The sequence below is a fragment of the Haemorhous mexicanus genome, chromosome 13 (genome assembly GCF_027477595.1).
Source record: "Haemorhous mexicanus isolate bHaeMex1 chromosome 13, bHaeMex1.pri, whole genome shotgun sequence".
Taxonomy (NCBI): Eukaryota; Metazoa; Chordata; class Aves; order Passeriformes; family Fringillidae; genus Haemorhous; species Haemorhous mexicanus.
Window position 1 is genome coordinate 8,892,769 of NC_082353.1, and position 24,714 is coordinate 8,917,482.

Sequence of the window (24,714 nt, forward strand, 5' to 3'; positions counted from 1 at the left end):
ATGCCCTGTCTGCGTTACAGCAACAGCCAGCTGCACTTGGTGTGATCACACAGAATGCACCAAAGAAACACAGACTGTCTTCACCCACCTAATAAATATTTAAAACAGAAGCCTACACCCCAAGGTTGCAAAAGTCTTGATAATTACCATGCATCCTGTTTATGTCTCTGTCCAAGGAGGCAGCACAAGTAGTATGAAAGAGGTGACAACATTACAAAAGTAAACCCTAAATTTAAGTTTTTAGCTCTTTTTTCTATGGCCCATGGTTTTATTTGCATTACATAAATAATACTGAGGGGTAATCTGCTTCCTAATCTACCAGTTTTATAAATGAAAGTCAGATAGGCTCATGTATTGTACTTCTCCCTGCCCCAAAATTGAAAGCAAAAGCACAGAAGACACATCTTTTTTGAGAAAAAAGGACATCTAATGTAATGCTTAACACAAGTCTGTATGAAGTATCCCTGTGCCTGTGGCCTTAAAATTTTCCTGACTCATGATCTTCTGTTTACTTACACCATCAAAAAACTTTAAACAAGAATTATATCAGTCAAGCAAAGCTTTATCTTTCCCTTAACAGCCACATTCCAGGCATTTCTAAAACATCCAGTTATCTTTTACCTGTTCACTAGTTACACAAGGAACAAGAATATTCATGCTGTTACTAAGGTTACATATTTTCTATTCAGTAAAATGACACATTTATAACATTGAGCTCACCAAGAAAAGTTACTGTGCTCTGACAAAAGGTAGCTCTGTTTTTATGTCTTTTCATATTCCTCTATAGACCATACAAATCATGTTACACTTAGGAATGTTACATTAAACTAGTATTACAATAGGGAAAACATGCCACAACAGACATGAGTGTTCTTAAATTCATGAAGAATGCAAGAAGCACCAGTGAACACATTCCAGCTTTGAAGATCCTTGGGTGTTTTAGGTGTCCATCTCAAAAGAGAAGTGCCAGACATTATACAAAGTGTTATCTAACCCCTGAAACCTGTACACAGAATGCCAGTGTTTACACATTGGGACACTAAGATACAACAAATACAGCAGTAACCTCAGAAGTCAGTGGAATTCTTTCTGCATTTTTTATGTAGTGCTGGTTTTAACAAAGGTGTTGCTTAATTAGTCCGAGTCAAAAATGAAGGGACCAGTGCTGGAGAGGCTGAGAAACAGTAACATCACCTGTAGCAGATGAACCACATTTTTTCAGGTACAAGTTCTGCTCCGCTGACAGGAGTGGGCTGGCAGCAGCAGAGAAAATAGCACTGTCCTAGATTCCATGTGCACCACAGCCCCACACTCACTGCACTCATATTCTTGAACCAGGCCTGACAAAAGTTTCTGCTTGATTCTCACCATGATGTACAGAAGCAAATTCCCCTTCTAGCTTCTTTACAGCCTACCTTTTTTTGCTGGGGGAAAAAAAATGTTTGCTATGCTCCTGTATTCTTGCTTAGGAAGTAAAAAGAATTCCACTTCTTAGTTGTGATGTTTAAAAAACCAAGAAAATTAAAGTGTTTGAAGATATCTGCAGCCAAAGTACCAGCCTGAGTTTAAGACTAAACACTGCTCAAACTTGGCTGAAAGCCACAGACAGTAAAGTGACACAAATTTCCAGAGTGTTATCTCATTTTCATTCTCTTGTCCATGTATCCCAATGAAAAAGAAATGTCTGTCTATACATATCTTCACATTCTGCCCTCAAAAGCTTAGCAGCAGCTTCCAATGACACTTCCAAACTTAACCACGGCAGTGAAAAAAGAGACTGATGGATAAAAACAAGCCCAATCCCAAACAGGGACAATACAATTGTCTGGTAGCCCTTTATTATGCAAGACAAGAGAGGCTTCAGGATATGCAGATTTTGCATACAATCAGCCAAGCACAACATTCCTTTGTACTTCATGGTGAAGTAAACAGCCTCACACTACTGTCACCATTGTCTATCATGGACAGAAATAATGGAACAGAAGCAGAATAGTTTGTGATTCTCTCTACCTAAAGTACTAACAATTCAAACAACCCAACCAACCAGCCTCTACCTGTGGGTTAAGTTCTCATATGCTTCTTTCAGGGTCTCATATCCTAAATATGTATATAAAAAATTCAACCTGACACAAACTCACTCCCCCTTCAGTTTCTGAGATCAGTCTCTAACTCTGTACCATCTGCCAGCCTTTCACAAAAGGCAGGGAGAGGCCACCCTAGTACAGTATTGCCTGCAGTAATTTTCTTGCAACAAAACCACCCAGATCCATAATTTCATTTTTAATCTCTTACACTACTTCATTTTTATTCAATGGATGCATAGCAGTAAAAAAGTTAATCTAGAAACTTACTGCACTGATACAAATTGAATGAAATACAGCATAAATTTCCTGCCAAGTTTGGACTCCAATGAAAAAGGCTAAGGCAAGAACTACCAACATAACTGATAAAGAATCCCTTCTGGTCTGACATCAAGCAGCAAAACAAGTTATTGGGAGGATCAGCACTGGCAAGAGCTGCTGTAGTTCATTACCTGATTCTGAACTGAAATTCTTCTGCATCTCTCAAGCTCTTAATGGTACTGAGCTGGAGAGATGCAGAAAAGTAACAAACACAGTGACCCAGCACCATGTCACATTAGGGCAGCTCAAAATCACCTCCTTCTAATGAAAGATTTCAAAGAGGAGATTACAACCAAATGTCACACCATGGTGTATTTATAGCTTTCTGGCATTCCCTCCAACACTGCAAGGTCTTTTCTCTCCTCCCTCAGCAGCAGAGGCAGACACTTGTCCTGCCCAAACAGGAGAGCACCTGCAGCCAGGCTCTGACCGCCTGACTTGGCTGAGAACTCCAGCAAAAACTGTGCAATCCCACAGATTACCCCTGCAGTTCATTTCTGTAAATCACATTAATGTATTGTAAATACCAAAAGCATTTTTCATGTTCCCATTTTCTTAGGAGTCAGCAATTAAAGTCAGCACAGAACACTAGATTCCAACAAGAGATCTGATGTTAAATTTGATTCTTGCTGAAGCTGGATTTTTTGACCCTAAATTGTAAAGTGCAAGGTAGAAAACAGAGCAGTTCCTTAATTTCCATTATCCCTATTTCCAAAAAGGGGCACAGTTCTCACAGGACTGTGGAAGAATTATCTAACATTTGTAAAACTTGTTCTCAAAGTGCTTTAAGCTATTTCATTAACATGAAGTCAGCTGGAAACAAGTGATCAGCAGATACATGATTACTGTTTTTAGGAGGTTTTTAAAATTAAACTGTGCAGTAAAAGCATCACAGCATGACTAATCATGAGGTATGTGTGCACTGTAAGTTACTGTATAACTAATTCAAATAGATACAGCAATCGATTACACAGACAATAAAAATCTACATTGCTGTCTGACTTTGGAGACATGAGGAAAAACCAGTTCACGAGCAGTGATTTTTTTTTGTAGCTGCTTCCATACACCATGGCTATAGTATCTGCGGGGTGTTTATCACACAGAAATTATAAAACACAACTAGTTGGCACAATTCCTCTGGTTTTTTTTAATTGCTATGAAATTGGCTGAGTAGATCCCATCTACCTCTGAAGCCTGACTTTTAAGTCTTTCAATTGTCTCAAAGTACTGAACTTTAGAAACTACTCAGAACATACAATACTTAAATTGCATATTATTTTTTTCTGGTCTCAGCTAATCTCACCCATCTCTTAAACATCACTGTTTTGCACATAGAATCAAATAATGTATTTATTATCTTAATATCCTTTCCTTAACATTCTCTGATATAAAGCCCACTTGCCTTTACTTTTATTATGGGGAAAATAACAGCTCATTAAATACAAGGTCCCACAGAGAAAAACACTGGTTACATAAGAAAGTCACCACAAATTGTCCAGCCCTAATCCTTAACAATTCTTTCTCATTATTACATTACTCAGAACCATAAAGTGAGTATGGCATGAGTAAATATCTATCCTCCTCAAAAGCAAACGCCGATTTCTCTCAGGGCAATGGGCCCATAAACTTAGGCCAGTCTGAGGGTTGCTGCAGTCAGACACAAACTCACAAGAGACTGACAGAGAAGCTACTCCAAGTGCTACACCTAAACACCTCTGTACAAAATGAATTATTACTATTTAATGGGGGCCCAAATTTAGTTTGCATTAAGGTCTATTTAAACAATTCTGTAAGTAACTTTTCTATATCCTGAAGAACCAATTACTCTGCTAGACCAGTGTATGAGAACCTGAGTGCATAAAAGATTCCAGGACAAAACCCAAATGATATGGAATCCTGATCTTGAGAATTTTACTTGGCATTTATTTTTATTGCTTAGAATGCCTTTCACAGTAATTTTTGCCTTTAAGTATCTCTAAGAAATTATTTCTAGTAAACCCTATTGCTGTTTTTCTTTCTATTGTCATACTTCCTATTGTCAGACATTGAGTCTGGCAAACTTCATGAACTTGTTTAATTTTGGTTTATCAAAGTATAAATGTGATGAAGTTGTGGAGCCCGTCCAGCTTCCCTTTTTAGTCTTCATCCTAAAGTCCAATTAAACATCATCCCTTGCAGTGAACAGTTCTTACAGCACACGTTCTGCACCAAAGCAGATTGCAAATTTTTTTTCTGTGTGCACACTACTCACTGCTGCAAAACAAATGGCCTTCTGAACTCTTTTAAGCACATGACCTTCAAAATTCCTTTCAGAACAATCTTGAATTCTTTTATTTCTTATTTGTACATTACCCTTTACTGAAATTAGCTGGCACACATAAACATCAAGGATCCCCAGCACACCAACTACATTAATGCTTAAATCTTGCACGTGAAATCTGAGCCTACATGAAATATAAAATGCTGTTTTAGGATAAAGAGGATCCTGATCAAGTTCCTGTTTAATACAGGACCGTGTTCATAGTAGCAGTTTCCTGCTCTTTGATACATAAATATGAAATAATCAAGTTTAAAGGTACCTCAGTCACAAATCACCTACAATCTCTGTTGTTCCTCTACCATTGTTCTATTTTGCATGCAGTTTTGCCATCCCTAATTCCAAAGCCTAGTCTCAAAACTCACACCCAACTTGATGACATTCCACATGTTCTTAAATCTTCTAAGATGACTGGGCTTTGGGCTGCCAAAACAACAAATATCAACATCTGTGGAGGGCAATGTTTACTTCTTATTTATTGAGAATTTAACTTTGATTTTTAAAACTTACACTTTTCTTTCTCTCCGTTTCCTTTGGTCCCTGTTCAGGCTGTGACACTTCGTCAGGTGGCACTGTTAAGCGTAGCCTACACACATTCATCTGAAAGAAGAACAAGATTTAGGTGTTACAAAAATGATTTTAACAATTTGCTTTACAGAATGAACTGCACTGAGATTCAACTTTGAACTTACTATTTTCTGTTTTCTACCATACAGCTGACAAAATATTATTTTTTAAAGGTTAAAGGGTTTTTTAGCTGGCAAAAAATAATTCAAGGGCATTACCATAATTACATACCTAAAATACCAAAAATCCATTTCAAGCAACAAATTGTTCTTAGGTACTTACAAATGACACTGAGAGCTGAGATAACAGAACAATGAACATAATTTTCTACTTTCTGAGTTTTGTTTGCTGATTTGGCACACTTTTATTCTTCAAAAGGGATTATTTAGAAACACAGAGTGTATTTTCGAGTAAATGCTTCTTTTCTGCTCAGCATATAGCCAAGTATTTGATCCAAGGATACCTCAGTACTGCAACTCCACTAAAGGTGAAATAGGAGCATTCTTGAAATCTGGTACATACAAATGGTTTGTAAAGCTTAAAAACACTTCAGAAAAAAAGTTGAGGCGTTGTTTCCTATCTGATTTTAGAGCAGCCATTCTCTTGGCAGCAGGCATGGTACTGTTCTGTACCCAGCTGCAGTTTGCCTTGCTTTGGGCTGAGACATCTTTGGTTTAATGGCATTTTCCAAGCAATACATTTCATACAAGAAACTTGGTTAAAACTTTCGGTCTTAGTCCTATTCATGAGACATTTTTGTGGAAAACAACTCTTAAGTCTTAAGCAGAGCATAGCAAATGATGAAATGAGAAATTTGGCTGTCCAAATTCAAAGCTGCATGATACCTTCCTGTAAAATCCCAGCTGTCTGCTGGCAACAAAGAGAGCTCTTAAAGCTCTTCCTCCAAACCTCTTAAGTATCTCTTTCATTACTGCGGGCCAACATCACTGTTCTTCTACAGCCCAGCACCTCACTGATCTGGATCTCTCCAGTTTCTCCTGGAGTCATGCTGAGCGTGTGTCTCTCTTTCACAACCACCTTCCCACTGCACTTGTCCCAGCTAACAGCTCACATCTTGGTCATTACAGCACCTCCTTTTGCCTTGAAAATGGCAATAAAGTTCTGCTCACTGCATTCAGAGCACTGCAGCAAAGCCCTTCCCATACACCCCAAATGTTATCATTTCACAATTCATTGCTTCCAAATGTCTTTCAAATCATTTAAGTTGCCTTGACTGCATTTTCAAGCCTCTTTACAATACAACTTCCTCAGAGACCACTATTCAGCATCACAACATCACATCCCTATTTTCTGTTTCCAGACAAAAGACCTTTTTCAACTTTTCAAACAGGCTTTAACTTTTCTTTCTTCCCAAGCAAAAACAATTGGAAGAATTATCTGCAACGTCACTATTTTTTTCCTGGCATTTCTTTAAATGTGTTGAGAGGACAAATCAATAGCATTTAGACTACTGGTATGTTGTCAACTGCATTTTAGAAATATTAGGTACTGCCTTCCATCTTCCTCTCAGTTTGGTCTTTCAGGTCTACAAGGCCAGTAAGAAACAGTGTCCTGAGATAAATAAAGTTCCTATAAAATATGTGAGATGTGTCTGTATTATAAAGAATAAGAAGGGGGAAAAGTCTATAAGAAGACCAAGGTGAAATATAACCTTTTCTGTAGACATATCTGTAAAATCAATGTTTTGTGCAGTGGCCTCCTCCCTGTAATTTATCATTCATCCATATGCTAGAAAATCTAGAACAAGAAGCCACAAAGTGACATAAAGCCCCCAAAACTTAAAAGCAGTTTATGCTTTCATACTTGCTAAAGAATACTGAAACAATGAAATGCATTTTAAAATTATGAAACTCGGTACATTGGCTTTTGATACTGATTGGCTGCTATGTTTGTTCTAAGAACACCAGACTGCCCCCATATGCTACAGAAGCTGGTGGTACTTCCTACTTACAGATTAGTTATCCAGTTAATAAAAATAAATTCCTCATCTTTAGAACTCCTTGATTCATAAGGTAATTAACTTCACCTTTCCTCATCTATTTCCTCGTGCCCTTTCCTCCCATTAGCTCATTAAGGCTCTTTCCTCTTAAAACATTCCTGTTTACAACAAGAAGGGAAACACAGACTGGCATTCCTCCATGTAGGCAAACAAAGCCCAGAGCCATAAATAGGATATAGAAGTGAATTTGTGCTGTGCAGGAAGTGAGAGATGAAGCCACCTTTTTCTTACAGTGGTTTTGAACAAAGGAAAATTGGACAAAAAGGAATGAACATATTGCTAGGATAAAACATTAAAAATAGCTGAAATAACTAGAAATAGTTAATGACTGGCAACTCAGAGCTAGGAGAATGAGGCTGTATATGATTCTCTGAAGCAAATAACTTGCCTATTAATCAGTACAGAGCTAATTATAGCTAACAGAGATGCACACTGCAGTGATTGTAAATAAGTAATTATCCCTGTAACCTGTACACCAGCGAGTGAACCACAGGTGCCACAGGACTGCTATGGAGGAAATCACAGAAGTGCAGTACAGATAGCAGCCAAGTCATCACAACTAAACTGGAAATATAAATTAACAACAGTCATTTGTTGAGACTAAAACCACTGTACAACAAAAGGTTGTCATCATGTAAGCTGTTTTTTCTTGCCCTTTTAACCTTGCCTTATCTATTACCCCCAAATCACTTACCCCACCCCACCCCACCTGGCAATCATAAGCCTTGAAGTTGTGCCCAGCAAGGCTTTACAGCAGTGGCACAGTACCACCCAGTTCCTTGCTAGAACAAACTTACACAGGCTGTACTCTGCCATTGTTTACAACAATGGGACTTCCTCAGCATCCCTGGGGAAACAGCAGCAAATCTATAAAGTAGCCCTGCAGTCCAGCTCCTCCTAGGCACCAGATGATGCATTCTACCTAAGGACAGCACTACAGACCCATCTGCTAAAATTCAGAAACACTATGGAGATTGGAAAGGAAAAACAACAGGCACTGCTTTTTCCTCCAGCCCCCAGAAGCAGCTCTGAGCACTGTACATGCACTGTTCTTGCTCTGCAGGGCTTCCTGAAGGAACAACACACTGTGCCATTTGTCGGTGAGTTTACTGACCAAATCAATGAGCAGGCTCACATGGAAATCACAGCAAGCCCTCCTCCCACAGAAAACACTGCTGTAGTGATGCCTTAAAATGGAAATGAAATCCTAACAGGAAGAGCCTCAACTCAGTGCCAAACAGTGGCAGGAGAACATGCAACTGAGGATGAAAAAGTAATTTCCAGAAACAAACTGGGCAATGCAGAAAGAAAATGGGGAGGAGAATGAGAACTATTCGAACAGGGAAAGAGCTGCAATTCAATTTCCTTCATTTGCTTACTGACAGTAAGAACAAGTGAGAGAAAACAGGGACAGACATGATTTCCACCTCACCTTCATGTCATTAACATTGTAACTTTGTGAGCATAAATTTTAAAAAGAAATACTGGGTAGAAGAACAAGGTATCTTTCTAACAATCCTACAAGACTGACTTCTGTTTAAATTGCAGCATCTGCAGCTTTGGCCAGTCAACATTATAAATAATCTTAATTGTGCCAACATTTTATGCTCGCTCCTGGCTTTTTGACACCAACAACCCATGAGTGGCATTTCCAAAGCTCATCTGACATCATTTGTGAAACAAAGACACAGAGAGGAAAACAAGGACTGGACAGGTTCACTCCAACACAACGCCAGACCACAGAAGCTTCCTGACAGCAATGAAAAGTAAGAGGTGAAAACACGTTTTTTTACCAAATTTCTAAGAGGCTAGTGGGACAGCATAGAGGAGAGCTACTGCAATATGGCAGTTAAGAAAAAACTCCCAATCTAGTTTAGTTTAAAATGTTGAGAATCCATGGCCCAGATCCACAATCCACGTGTATGTTTACCATCTTACTCAAATCACTTGGGTGCAACTTAAAACAAATACAGATGACAGATTCAGTTTAAATACTGTTCTTCAGCCTCTTCTTCCCTCTTTCCAAAAAACAAAGCACCCAGAAAGGCATTAATCAGAATTAACTATGGGCTGAAATAATTACAGATTTTTTCATTAAAATTAATTGTTAAAATAATGAGCAATGCTATTATAGAATAACCAAAGTTACTAGTACAGTAACAGAAAAATACAGGCTATTCTACTAGCAACCAGTCTCTAAGCATTTTACAGGACCCCCACAGAAAAAAAAGATGTGGTTCAATATTGATCTAGCTTCAAACCAGCCCTGGAGTTCTACATCACCAGAATTTAATGCTGTTGATACTGACAAAAGAAATGGGGATAACATGTTTGTAGAATAACTACCTACTACCTTATCAGCTCAATGGCTAAAAATCCTTCCCTTTGACTAAGGTCAAGTGTTGGCTTTAGACCTTTGAAGGTGAAAGCAGAAAAACAGTGCATGTTTAATTTCAGTCCTAAAAAGCAAAGAAGAAAGTACTTTATTTGGTCATTTATCTGTTGATTAGCCTGCTCTATTTATGAAATCTCTCCCATGAGATTCCACACACAATTAAATGGCACTTTCTTGTGACCACAGGCACACAGGAATGTGACACACACCTTCCTTTTATTCAGCAGTTATTTTAATTGTCTCTCTTCCCTTTTCTAACAACCCACGGTAAGGGAGCCACACTTCACTAAAAAGGAACAACGGCTTCCCAGTGGGTTGTAGTCACAAATTAAATTCTTACCAGTTTTCTTAAAAGAATGCATCAAATGCAGTTCATCACTCCAAAGAAATCTATCAAGGGGATTAAAATAAGAAGCTTATCACCTGAACAGAAGTTCCCTTACTGTTACTTCTTTAAGAAATACTAGAACAGGGAAACTCAATGTATAGGTAACATAACTATGATTTTCAAGTCACTGTAATTTTTCTTATGCATGAGCAAATTAATTTTTTATGAAGACCAGGGATCGTTTTGTCAGGAAGACCACTCTGACTTTCTTGCTATCATGTAAAACCAGAGCAATGCTACATTCATCATTTTTTAGATTATGAACTCATGTTTTTGAAGCATCAAAACAATAACTGCATAATTCAAGAAACATCATGGATGTATTTTTGGTAATGATAAGATTATCATTTTTTTGATTTCTTTCTTCTCATGTGGAATCAACATTCACAATGACAGCAGTGTAGTTACAGAAGCAAGAAAAGGGCTATTTAAAGCTAAGTGGCTGTAGAGACACTCCTATCATATCTGCCTGAGTTTTAACAACTTTTTAAAAGCCCAACAGATTAAGAGATGGTTCTTATTTACTGCATTTATGAAAAATTTTAAAAAATCAGCAAATTACATATCTGCATTTGAAAAACTGATTAAACAATTGAATTACTATTGCCATCTAAATCATTACAGTGAGCTTTCTCGGGATAGGATAGGCGAGCTCGCATTGTAAATATCCAGACACATTTCAATGTGCGGGGAAAGTCTGGCAAGAAAGATGCAAGCACACCTTCTTCGCAGGTTTACCGAACAGGCCAGGGTCTAGAACTACAAAAGCCTTGCAGGACTCCCCAAAAACTCTTCCTTTCCCCACACCTACAAACACCGCACAAAAAGATGCTCTCGCACACCCCAAGCTTCACCTGAAAACACCGAAAATAAGGAAAAGCGGTGGAGGGTGGGGGTGGTTAAAAAAAGAAAGGCGCTCCGCAGGTAACTACATGAGGGGGGATGTCTAACCTCCGCTTCGCCCCGCGACCCCGCCCGCGGGACCTCCCCGCCGCCCCCCCGCGCTGCCCCGCGCACCTTCCGCCGGGAGCGGCCGCCGTCGCCGGGCGGCCTCCGGGGAGTGGTGGCGGTCACCGTGAGTCCCGAGCTGTAGCGCAGCATCCCCGCGGGCCGCCGGGCCAGCGCTCTCTGCGGCTCCTCGGGCCGGCGCCGCCGCTCCGCCCCCGCGCACTTGGCCGCGGGCGGCCGCAGGGGCCGGGCGGGGGCGGGCGGGGCTGCGCGGGGCTCCGCTTCCCCCTCCGCCCCACGGAACTCGCCGTCCCGCGCCGGCTCTCGGGCCACCGAAGTGCCCGATTTCCTCCCGTGGCGTGACACTGGGCAAAGTCGCTGTGGGACGCTGAGGTGCCAGTCCAGGCTGGCATTCCCTCCGCTCACGGGAATATTGGGTGTCGAGGTGCAGCCTGGGGAGAGGAGCTTCGAGGGGAGACCCAGAAAGGTCCATCTGTCACACAGCCACCCCCGGCACTGCCAAACGGGGATTAGGGCTCGCAGGAGCCATTGGCGGCCGCTCAGTCCCGATCTCCGGCACCCACCTTTGAGCACTGTAAGAATGTTATGTGAAAGCTGAACACTGTCCTTCCCTTCTTTCCACAGCAATTCGTGAGCCACCCAGGCTGCTAGTTGTTGTCCGTGCTCATCAGAAAGCACACAGATCCCAGCCAGCCTCGGGGCTGACAGGCACAAAGCCGGTGCAGCTCAGTACATGAATAACAGCATCCACCTCAGTGCCAAAGGTCCAACAAGGTGAGTGTGGTCTGCCCGAGCCGGCTGGCCCCGAGCCAGAGTGCAGGTGTGGACTTCAGCATTTCAGATGCTCAGTTCTTCCGCATCTGGGCTGAGGGAACACCATAACCCTATACCGCCCTACACGGCCTAGGCACACAGTCTTCATCTGCAGCCTTGGGGCATCTGTCATGAGCACTACATTCCTCAATAATCAAGGGAGTTATAAGCAAAGCAGATGCTTTTGTTTGAAAGAAATGACAGAACAAATAACTTAAACAGCATTTTAGAAATAATTTTTCTCCTGTCTCCATATAATTAAATTAAGACCACGAGAAAACAGAGTTATGGCTATGCAATGTCCTTACCCATTAAGATGTTAACGACCAGAGAGCTGAAGAGAGGAAATCTGCATTGGAAAAATAGAAACTGCACTGAACTATGGGTGCCTCACCCTCTCAGTGTACCATGCCTCTGTTCCCTTCTGCCTCTCAGCTCTCTGTCCCCAGGGCAGGATATTGAGCTATCAACATGACAAGGATCTGAGCAAGAGAGGAAGAAATCATTGCCCGGCACAGAGGAATGAATGAAGGGTCTGCACTTAGTATTCAGCATCTTTTTTGTTGTTTTCCCAATTACTATTCTCTTCTCCTCCTGGGGACCATAATATAGCCCAAGGCAGATGAATTAGAACATCCACTTGTATTTGGATTTCTCTCAAGGCAAGATTGAGTGTTACAAGATTCTTTTTGTGGCAAAGTGTCTTGTTCCTACAAACAATTGCATTTCCCTATGAATCACCCCCCTCTCTTAAGTCCTGCTTGTAATGCTGCTTTTGTGGGTTTGCAGGTGGATAATAGGTGTGTCATCATCAACAGGAACATGTGTTCCTTCACAAGTATGTTGTCTACCCGTGGGGTTATCCCTTAGCACGTGTTCCTGGTCATTCTGGTGAGTCTGTTTAAATTCTGGAATGCAGACAGCTGGTGACCTCTGTGGTTTCAGCTGAGAAGGAGTTCACAGACCTGTGAGATTGCTCTGGTTAGTTACAAGCTGTATCTTCTGGACTGTATTTCCCTCTGGAACAAGGTGTGTATGTGGGGCTGCCCAGTCTATGCAAGGCACAAACACAACTGCTTTTCTAAGAAAAGGCACAGAGACTAAACTTGTGCTACACTAGGGAAAAGGACCTCCCTTCCTATATGATAAGAGTATGGCACAATAATCATTGACATACGAGAGTAAGGCACAATAATCAGATCTCTGGGAAAATTTGCAAGGTCTGCAACAACTCTGAGAATATTGATATTTGATGGAAATCTTATAAGTGTGGATGAGGAAAAGACTTATCCATGAACAATAGGCAATAAAAATATTATTTTTTCAGTTATATCTATTTTAGTTGCAGCTCTCCCCATTTCTTGGAAAATAGCAGAAAGGCATGTTTATTTGATTTACCAATATTAGTTTGAAAAGGAGCATCTACATTTTAATCCTCAAATTATTATCCTCCAAGAAAAAATAACCTACATGCACGGTGAGTAGCCTCCCTACTCAAGAGTCATTGTACACTGCTGGGAGCCCTTCATACTCTGCTTGGGACGTGGCACTAGTTTACAGAAACAAGATGGAGGACAGAAAGTCAATCACTACTCAGGAATTAGTTTGACTGAAATAACCCTATTCTGCTGATTTTTACAGCTGGACGGACTGCCCAAAAGGTATACATAATCATACAGACTGCTCATAGACAATATACAATATGGTGGCAGAACATAATCCAACCAGGATGCTGAGCTTTCAGTTCAAAACCTGCCAGTGCTTTCTGACTATAATGGTCCAAAGGCACAGTAGTTAATTACATGATTATACTACAGTTTGAATATCTGAAGCAATAGTTATTGTGGAAAAGCTAATATAATTGCATGGAAAGAGCAAAAAATTTAAAGTGTAGGCACCTTTGGTTTTTTGTAACTACCCTGTTTCCCATCACCAGCATTAATGAAACATTTTTTTCCCAGGAGTCCCAAAGACCATTATGCTGTAGGAAAAATGAAGTGGGATGGCACAGAATCAACAGGCCTTTCTATGAAAAGCCCTTGATCACAAGATGGGCATAGAGCATGCAGTACATGGAGGAGGAAGGCCTGCCCTCCTAGAACAGCAGGAGTGGGTAGCCTGGTCTTACCGAAACAAATTGCCTAAATGTAGACATGCTATAAGGCTGATTTTTTTTTTTAATCAAGATCTCCTGTCCATCTTCAGGCTAACTGCTGACACAGTCCAGATGAAAAAGAAAAGTTCCTGTAACACATTATCAAGTGGAATATTAATCCTATGAGATTTGGGAATAATTGCAGTCACAAATTGTACAAGAACTCACACCTGTGGTCATTAAGGTTATAAAGTCCCGTTCATATTGCTACAAAAATGAGGTTATAATTAACTTCTAATAGCCTTCACTTTCCAGGGGGATTAAGATCTATTCTGCCTTCATCATCCCTAAGGCATGAAACCCATTATAGCAGAGATTATCAAATGGACAGATGCATGTAAAACCTTTCAGAACCAGACTTAGTAAGAACTGGAGGCTTGATCAATGTTGTTTCCTGAAAGCTGTTACTTTTTCTTCTGCCAGCTTTCACTATTGTATTCTATAAACACACATTTAGCTCAGCACCATGTAATTATCAGGCTCTCTTTTTTTGATATTACAGTTCATGTGAAAATTTTAGCCTGCTAATGGTCATAAAACAGCCTGACACATATCAGAAACTGAGCCCCCAAAGTCAGTTGCCATAGGTGGTCCTATATGCAATATACAAACCAATATATAATACTGTGCAGTTTTTCTCTTGAGTAGTATTTTGTCTTTCACTGGCAAATACATCTTTGCTGCATTTGCAGCTACTGCTCCCTTTTGATTTGATGTAACACATACAGCTACCTGAACGTTCAGCTTGGTTTAGCTACAAGCATCAAATCACTTCTCAGACCTATTGATGTAACTGTTTGCTCTCATGCTTGGTACATGGTTAATACAAGATTACTGCAAAAACTCAGAGCATTCCTGCTGATCTCACACACATAAATCTATAATTAGGAATTCCCACATCAGGAGTCTGAAATGCAGAAAACACATTTTATTTGTGCAAAGCCCTCAGTATGTATTTTATGTAATTATTTCAGTTATGGTTGAATTGAATAAAAATTAAATTCCTGGACTTACCTGCAATAATACCTTGCTTCCATCTTTACTGATTATGTAGAGTCACAGACTGCAATTGTAGAAAATGTTTCTTTTAATATCTTCTGCTTTTAACTGTCCTACTTTCTACTCAAAGTCCATCTTCCTGTTGAGTTCTCAAAATGCTTTTTAACTATGTAGCAATAAAGCAAAAAAATGCTAGCTAGGTCAATAAGTAATACAATGCCACATGGACAGTAATTTCCCCTGGAAGAGGCAGAAGGGACAAAAGGGAATGGGTTAGTCAGAAAAGCTGTATCTGGGCATGACCACAGAGCAAGTCCATTGAAGCCAACAGTACCAGGATTCTGCTGTGTACCTTTATGCATCCATGTCAGTGCATTTCACACAGTTTGTACTCTGAGCAGCGGGAAAAACAAAAATTACACCTGGTTGATGTGATCTGTAGAGCCAGACTGTTAAAGCAGTTTATAGAGAAACAAAAAATACCACTGCTAAGATTTTAAAGAAGGCTGGAAAGCCCTAGAAGGGCAGGTTTTTCAATAAAAAGGTATTTTTTACCTTTATTTGGGAGGGCATTTCATTAAGCATGTGTTTAAATCATAATTGCATAATAGTACACTTCTATGGTCATGACTTTTGATTTATTAAATTTAAAAAAAGACTGGAATTTAAAATCAACTGAGAAATATGAAATGGATTGAGACAAATATAGGACAGTTTAATTTATCATGTGTGTCTGTATCTGAATGAAAAGATAGCACTCTAATTTTTCAGTCACAAATTCTAAGGGATCTAGATAGCATCACTTCAGATATTGCTGAAGTGTATAGGGCATCAATGCAGTTCTGATTCAGCAGAAAAGTACCACCCCCTGATTCATCTTCACCATTTCCTTTTCCATGTAGGTCTCCCATTCAGTTCACAAGTGGGTCACAGCCCACGGCAATGTGGCTTGAGATGCACATGAAATGCTGGAAGCCAGTCAGTCATTCTCCAGCAGCAGGTTTGGTTTAATCAGTCATGCAAGCAGGACAGTTCAGCATAGATGTCATATAAAAATAATGCAGCACAGGAGCAGCAGCATTGTTCACACAGGGGTGTGGCTTGGCCAGGTCACGCAATGGAACCTGTTAAGGTAGGTAGGAGAGTAGAAAACAGGCACACCCACTCTTATATTGCCAGGCACCACTGAAATATTGCCAGGTAGCTGCATTTAAAATCATGTTCCACTCCCTAGAAATAATAGCAAATGATAGATCTCTTCTGATTCCAGCATTGTCATTGTGGCAGGAAATAAGGAAATTTTAGAGGCAGAAATAAATTGTGGAGTGCAAGTTCTTCCAGAAGTGTGAGAAATGTACATATTTCAGGGAGTGGGAGCATTAAGGACAGGAAATCACTATGTGTAAAAGAAGTCACAACTGACTTCTTTTATTTTAAAAGGGGAAGATGAAATATTTCATTTTGTTTCTTCACAGGAAGGGAAACATAGAAGAGTAAGAGGGCAGAACCAATATTCTGCTTCAGCTCTATCTTATAAAAAAGACCAGAATCGCAAGTGGTTGACTTCAGCCCTGCTTCAGGGCAGAGGATGATGGAAACCAGGCATTTGTCTAGAACATCTGTACAGATGCTACAGAAGTGCTCAGCTGTTTGGCTTCTCCCTTCTTTCAGATTTGGCTTAAGACCTCCATGTTCTTTCATATCAGAATGATGTACATGGGAATTTAGCAGTCCTTAATGGACTCTCACAGCCCATTGCCTGTTCACATGCACAGCTAGGACAGGAAGCTGTCCATAAAAGTTGTTTAGTGTAAGTGAAAGATCTTCTGTTTGTTCTATTATTTATTTCCTTTCTACATACTAAAAAGAAATTTATTAGAAGTCATATAAAAAGAAAATAAGGTGGAAGAGGAGGAAGGGGATATTTTAACCATAAAATATCAGGTCATCTGACTCATGAAATCAGGGGACCTTCATCAGGAAACCTTGGGTCCCTCCAGCTCTAAAAGTATTCTAGCAGACATCTCTGTATCTACAGTACGATGAAATTTTCTAATCCTGTCACCAAGAACTGTCTCATTTCCTCTGTGTGTAAGTCATCATAATAACAGAAAAAAGTAAAGTCATAATCAATACAGAAGATAATGTTGGGTCTAACTGTACTACAGTTATTAGGGGGGAACGTAGGAAGGACTAAATTGTTAAGGTACTTAATAATAGCTGAGCCAGCATGACTAAATATTACTTAGGGGACTTCCCTCTAACATTGGTCCTAGGAAGGAAATGGATTTACACACCTCACCACTTATTTATTTGGTCACACACTGTATCTGTGAATCTGGATGGCCACTCCCCAGATTTCCCGTGTGTCATCCTTCAGGATGCTGCAGCCCAGAAAGAGATAAAAACTTCTGTCATTAGCATAAACTTGAAAATTGCATTTCCCTGAACAAGTAGCTGCTATTCTTTTTCTCATAACCTTCCTATGCTTGGGCATTTTGCTGCATGCAGTTCTGGCCTACCCAGGTTACTTCTTTGAGAAGTTTATTACAGGATAATAGAGCACCATTCCCACCTCAGGAAATCTTTGAGAGGAGTTACTGAAAGACTGAAAATCAACCTGAGTGGCTGGACTGACTAACTAATGGAATTCTATTAAGCCTCCTTGAGATGGCCTAACAGGGCACATTTCCCTATATTTCTTGCTGGGGCAGAATTGTATCACCTTGCAGGAGTAAGCAGAAATGGCATATCAAGAGGTGTGTTTAAATGCTTCTCTGTTGCAACTTTGCATGGAAAGCAAACAGTATAGGGCTGCTGTATTTATTTCAAAATGCAGCTTCTGCAAGGGGTATTCTTTTCCCATTAGCTTTCTCTAAGAAGAACTCAGAAAGCTTTTTAAAATTCACACATACACAGTCACATGCATGAGAGTTTGGATGTAAGCAGAGAAAACAGATACAAGAGGGGTATGGATAGCAATGAGTGCTTAGAACAGACCTGTCTGAAACACCAATTCTCCCTAGTACAAAACAAGAACAGAAAGACACCAAAAATCATGACAAGAAAATTGCCCTACTTGTGCTCTCATTTTTTACTAGCATCTACCTGATAATAACTGAGAAGTAAACGGAGATGCTCTGGATATTAATGTGGGTTAATAGAATTAAAGTAGCACAAAGGAAATATCTTATTGCCTTTTATAATTAACCTGGAGATCTATTGCTGCCACACGTCACAGAGTAAAGAAGCCCTTAAGGAAGAGGTTGATAGACACATGGTCGTGGGTGGGTTACAGGCTCAGGTTTAGGCCAGGCAGAATGGTGAGCTGGTTGCCATGAAATCAGCCTGAGTTATCAGCCAGATTTACCTGAGAGAGACTGACAGCAGTCTCTGACACAACTGACATGGGGGGAAGGAAAGGAGGGGATCTGCCTTCCTATGGGGCCCTGGGAGTTGGAGCTATTAAAAACAGGATGTTAGCCCATCAGTCTGCCCCTGGAAATTTCTATAATCCGATCTTTTAGAGAAACATTTACTCAATGATTAATATAGTAACACAAGATCCAATCCTCCTCCCTCTACAATCCATAACCAAATCCCCAGTAATTTCTACTTCTGTTAGAACAGAGGTTATAATATATTAATAGCATGCACTGGATACATTGAAAACACCTGATGGTTGGTAATTTTCTAGCTTGTTTTTAGTAAACCATTTGGAGGAGTAACAAACACATTCAAAATCTCAATCCACTGTCCTATGACAGTGTACTTTTGCTAAAGGGTTAGAATGAAAAATACACCAAAATATTCTGACAGCAGACAGGTTAGCAAGGTCTTATTGAGACATTTTGGTACATTTCCCACTTCTGATATGACTGGAGTTACAGAATCTCTATGAATTTTGGAGTTTTCCTCTGTTAATACACACATTTAGTATTTTGATGGAGCAACAAGAGAAGAGAGCACAGACAAAAAGATCCAATAGAATTTGACACTGGACAAAAAATGTTAAAGTGCCCTCCATAATTGTATTCCTGCTGAACATTTCTGTAGATTTCTCAGTAGAATATGGTTTTCCTCTCCTTGGCTTGTGCAAAGGACAGTGCCCAACGTGGGCGTAAATTGCAAAGGAAGATGAGTATAACTAGAACATTTTATGCATCCTACCCATACAAACAGATCTTCCTGTTTAATAGGATGCCTTTTCTGCATAAATCTGCTGTAACCATAAGCAGGATTTCATCATAATTTGGAATAATTTCAGTTTAAAGGTGATTTTCTGACAACAAAGGAAGCATCTAGAAAAGCATATTTGGCTGAAGTTTTGACCCTGATGGGAACGTGACATAAACTTCCTCATCTCAAGGCTGCATGTTTGCAGTGCAGGAAAGGCACACAAGCACATGTACAGATGGTATGGTTAGATTGATCTTTGTCTGGCATAACTCCAGCCATCACATTTTCATGAATAATGGGTGTTACCAGCTGTGAGCTTCTGGGTTTTGATAAATTATCAACATCAATACCAGTGTGTCTAATCATGCTGTATATTAAAAAAAAAAGGTACCAATTTTTATTATCCTTGCTCTATTCTGGAGGTGGTCACCTTGTTACAGTGTCATTGAGCAGTCAAGACGAGATAATCTGAGCTTTTCTGTGCTTCATAAATTCATTTCTTCAGACTCAGAACCACTCAATTTTCTGTCTTCTTACAGAGTTATGCAATAGTATCTGAGTATTTACAGCACCAACATTTTTATAGGAAAGCACCATCCTCCTTCTCACACCAGTCACTTCATGCACCTTAGAACCTTGAATGCTACTTTGACTGTGGTTCTACAATGAAAAGGATTTTTGTGGAGCAGCATGTCACTTTCTGAACAGACTACTCCCTGAAGGGAAACCTGGCAGTTCTGTCTCGTATTTCAATAGAGAATTGATTTCCACGGAGGAGGCACGGAAGATGCACCGAACCACTCACGGCCGAGGGCCCGCAGCCGCCCCGCTCTGCTGCCCCCTGCGGGCCGCGCTCCCCGCGCCTTCTCCCAGACATCTGGACTTCATCCGAGACTCCACTGCAGCTGCCAGCTTAAGATTTCCGTCGAAAAACAGGTTGTTTTTTTTATCAAGAGCCAGAAGTGCCACAGAATAGTTTCAGAGGAGCAGCAAAGTTAATTGCGTGTTAATATCCCATTTTCCCTCTACATTACTTCTAATTTGTAAAAATAATAAATGTGGTAAGAAAAATTGCACTGACAAGATAAAGTGCCAGTCAAAGATAAAACGTATCTGCTTGTATCTGCCTCTATCTCCACTCAGCTGATCCTCGGAGCATCCTCCCAGGGCTCACAGCTGGCAGCTGGGCACACACTCAACTGTGGTAAGAGGCACAGTTCCTCTCTGCCTGGTTGGTATTTTTATATACTTGAAAAGAAAAGCTAAAATGACAAGACTTTACAAAAGTTTGTGGAATAAAAGCTCAATTACATGATATCTAGTGCTCTAGACTCTGCAGGCATAGGAAGTGCAGGGCTATTTAAGTGTGGAGACCTATTCAATGCAGGAATTACGTGTGTACTGTGGCTGACACCCCACAGAACAGAGCTGACTGCAGAACCAACAGAGCTTCCTGATATCCAGTTTCCTTCCTCCACCTGCCCTGGCCTTCAGCTGCAGCTGCTAAGGTCATTTAATGGCACATTGACATGAATGGATGCTGCAGTTTAGACACAGCCTCCTGAGGCTTGGGTAACCCAGCTTGGAGCCATAAGCACCTGCATTCCCTGGAAAAGCATTGTGAGGCATTACAGTAAGAGTCACCAGGTGAATACAAACACTCACCAAGAGGCAAGGTAAGCAGATACTGCACAAGAAAAAAAAGCTCCTTATTTTGCTCAAATAAAACTGAAAGACAGGTGTTTAATGTCATGGCCACAGTGCATCCTGACGTTTCCTGTGCTACCACCATGGCAATGTCACCACAGCAGACCGCAGATACTGCCTGCCTCTTGCTGTGCTTGTGGACATGGTCAGCAAAGAGTGAAGTAAAATAAAATCCCAGGCATACAGTACAGATTTCACCCCCAAGAAAGAGAAGAACCAGCAGGCACCTGGAGAGTACAACCAGGACAGGGGTGTTTTTTGAGTTGTTTTTTCCTTTCCTATCCTCCGACCAAAATATCCCAAAACTCTAAACTTGCCAAAAAAATGCAGAATGTCCCAACAGCCACCTATCAAACAGCCACACCTTTCCGTCAGCACCTGGGAACCTGTCACTGCTGTGAATAAGGCAATGTTAACTCACTTTCCCAGACATGTGGTGGTCAGGTCACTTCCTCTCTGGCCTCAAGCATCTAAGCCACACACTGGGTCTTCCAGCAGAGACTGCACTTGTCACTGATGAAGAAGAACCACAACTGGGAAGGGTAAGAGAGACCATCAGCCAGGTACTGTGTTAGAAAGCACAGCAGCACAGCCTGGTAGTCCTGACACACTTACCTGCACCTTTATAGGGCTGTAAGCAGCTGCCCCAGCAGGGTCTCTAAAGAGAACCTGTTTCATTTAGAAAACTGAATTTCCACGTTTGTGAGCATTTTGAGTTGGTTTGTTATATCCACACAGACCATACTTTTCCATTGTGACTCAGTAATGCTTAAGAAGTTCACATTTGGGAGGGACATTCTGATCTAAATTACAAATTTGATCTTATCTCTAAAATAGGTGGACACCATACACAATATGTCCTGAAATACCAAGGCACAGTGGGCTGTGTTAAAAGTACACATAGCCTAATTCAGGAAGCTTCCTTTCTTTAGTTAGCTGATTTTTCTGCTTTTACATAGTTTTATTGGACTCACTTTATTATTTTTTCCTTTCCACTTTTCATGGCCATTCTACCTGTTTCACAATAAACAATTTTCTTGTTTGAAGAAAACCAGATTTGAAACTCCCCATAAAGCAAGGAAATCTATACTTAAGGCTGTTGTTCCTTGGGACAAAAAGACACTCCACAGAGCCTGCTGGTTACTGCAGAGCCAGACATTCAATCTCAGATGTGTGCCAGGATCCTTAAGAGTGAAGGGAAGGTCAAAATCAAATTAATCAGAACTGGATCCTGAATTGAATCTTTCCTGCTGTCTGCATTTTTTTCTTACTTCCCATTATGCCTTTTGGTAGGGTCCATCCTAGCCAGCCTGCATACAACCAAGGTGAAAGAAGTACTTGAAACCAGTGAAAATAGCTCTGTAACCTAACACATGAAGTACTGTTCAGAAAGCCCATTCTGCTGAAAAACAGAAGTACACAGAAGGCAAAGCAAAACTCAGGTTACCTGTAATGGAGTCACCTGTAGTGAGTTCCTCCTCTGCACTCACATAGAAGTGTTCCTACAGTTTTCCTACTGACAACTTGGAAAGCTTAAACTCTCATCCTCTGCCTGTGCTCTGAATTAAAGTAAATTTTTTTATTGCCTGTTCTTCTGCTAATGGCATGAAGCTTCAGGATCTAAATAAAGCAGTAAATTGTTATTAGAAATGGAAAAACGATCAAATGTTGCAGCTTACATAAAACAGTCCCTGCTGACCTCACATAAGGGTCACTGGTACCAACCATTAAAGGGCTGTCATTCTGCTTCTGAGGTAGGTGAGGCAAACTGACTACTGCACTTGGCCTTGCCTGCTGAACTTCCCTTCTTCTTAAATCTTTCCTTCCTTACATATAAAAACCTGTAATACAAAAATATCTTTCTATTAATTCTATACCTTTTTCTCAACAGCCCAGTGCTCCTGAGTAAATTTTGAGATGCCAATGAAATTTCCCTCAGTATAACACAGTAGGGTCAAGGGGTTAAACATGTGACCTAGTCAGAACCTTATGCAAAAAAAGAAATTAAATGTGTAAGAAACCCTGGCAATTTCTAAAGAATGTTGCTCTTTCAGCAAAGCCTTTGAACATTTTGCAATGTTACTGGAGAAGTACAGTTGGTAGAAATTAAGCAGCTGAAATATGTAGCTCTACTCACAGGATAGGAAGCTCCAGTAAGTGAAAAGAATCAACATTTAATTACTAAAATATGCTGTGTGATCCAGAAAAGGCTTAAAAGCTGAAGCTATTGCACTATGTAGCTCACTCAGCAAAGCACACAGCTGGTCTGCAAAAAATTAGGAAAACACATAGCTTCTGGAACAGTTTAGAAAATAATTTATAAATCAGAACAGATTATTTAATCAGGAAAAGGGAAGAATTAAGTTCAGAAGAAAGAGGATAAATCAGAGAAATACACAGATTAATCAACAAGTTACACTCCCATCACCCAGAGTTGTGGGGGGAAAACGTGCCTGGTGATTGAACAGTAAAAATCACAGTGATGAACTAAAGCATTTGCATAGTACAGGAGTTTCCTTAAATAAAGTGCAGTGCAGGGAAAGAGGTACAGGACAGTAAAAAGATGACCATTTTTCCTTTTTATTTCTTCAGGCACTAATAAGAGATATGACATCTGAAAGACGTTAATGCTTTTATGAAAAGGGATGCCTTCCAAACTCAAGGGCATTAAAATGCATTATTGTGATGAGTATCTTTAATTTTATAAGTTAGGAGTCTATGGAGGACAGGAGGATTTTCTTCACTTGCTTAACATTTACATATTCTGCACTGTATAGGAGCTGCCATGTAAAGACTTTGGAGCACTTGCCACATGCTGGTGACTTAAAACAGAAAAAAACCTCTTGTAGAAGTAATCTGTCTTCTCCTATCTACCATAACAGACTCAGAAAACCAAGACCATTAATCCCTGAAAGGACCAAAAGTTCACTGTTCACTAAAGATTACTTACACGGAGAGACAAGCATCCACTATAAAAGTCATCAGTTTAGGCTTATAGAAAACATGATTTAGCTCAGGTCTGTTTGTTTAAGAGATATTGCAGTACTGTGGAAAAAACCTGAAGGTCTGTACAGCTCAGAATTCAAGCCATGTCTCTGTAATACACTAGCAACTCTGATGTTTATACCAACTTCTAGGCACTAAAAGTCTTTTAACCATTTTTCTTTACATATACCCCCCTCTTGCTTCCTTTTATGGGTCAAGAGCTTCTTCTGAAATTCATTTAAAAATAGATTACATGAAAAAAACCAGGAAAATTTTTCTAAACTAAACTTTGACTGAACATGGGCTTTGATGAGAGCAAACAGGATGTGGAGTGAACAAATAAGAAGACTGTTTGTGGCAATGAAGATGATTTTACCATCACCATAGTTAACAAGTATTAAGAAACAGAGCTACCGACTGCTTGGTGACTGAACTGAAATATCTTTTTCAGTGTCTTAAGACTTTTAGTCATATTATTTGAGAACTCTAAAGAGGAAAAGCCACTGGCAAGTCCAAGTGAACAAACTAAAGACAAGTTCTTTTTCTGAAAAAGAGGTTTACTAAGAAGAACTGCTGCCAGTAGGAGTCTGCAACAATACTGTCTTCCTCCTTCTAAGATCAAATGAGGAGTCTTCTAGATGTTACTCCTGCCACCTGCTTTACAAGTTACAAAGACAGCAGCTATCCAAAGAGAGGAAAATGCAGAAATTTGTTTACAGCATCAATATTTCCCAGATAATTATTTTCTTGTTATGTTTTAAACATGTCTTCTATATGAAATTCAATTATCATATCGAGGTATATGCACAAAGTAGAAC

At 40.1% G+C, this 24,714-nt stretch overlaps 1 protein-coding gene across 3 annotated transcripts in view; it reads right to left on the minus strand.

The window, feature by feature from the left end:
• MYZAP (myocardial zonula adherens protein) overlaps window positions 1-11,744 on the minus strand; it is a 53,411-nt gene extending 41,667 nt beyond the window's left edge. Inside the window, exons 1-2 of one of the 3 annotated variants that reach the window (XM_059858286.1) lie at window positions 11,107-11,272; window positions 5,230-5,319 (exon numbers count right to left, since the gene is read on the minus strand). In XM_059858286.1, the coding sequence (XP_059714269.1) occupies window positions 5,230-5,319; window positions 11,107-11,190 (174 nt within the window). In that variant the 5' untranslated portion in view covers window positions 11,191-11,272. Of the gene's footprint in view, window positions 1-5,229; window positions 5,320-11,106; window positions 11,273-11,621 lie in introns of those variants that run through there. The other 2 variants (XM_059858285.1, XM_059858284.1) reach the window with 2 other exon arrangements.
• Between the last annotated feature and the right edge of the window lie 12,970 nt (window positions 11,745-24,714).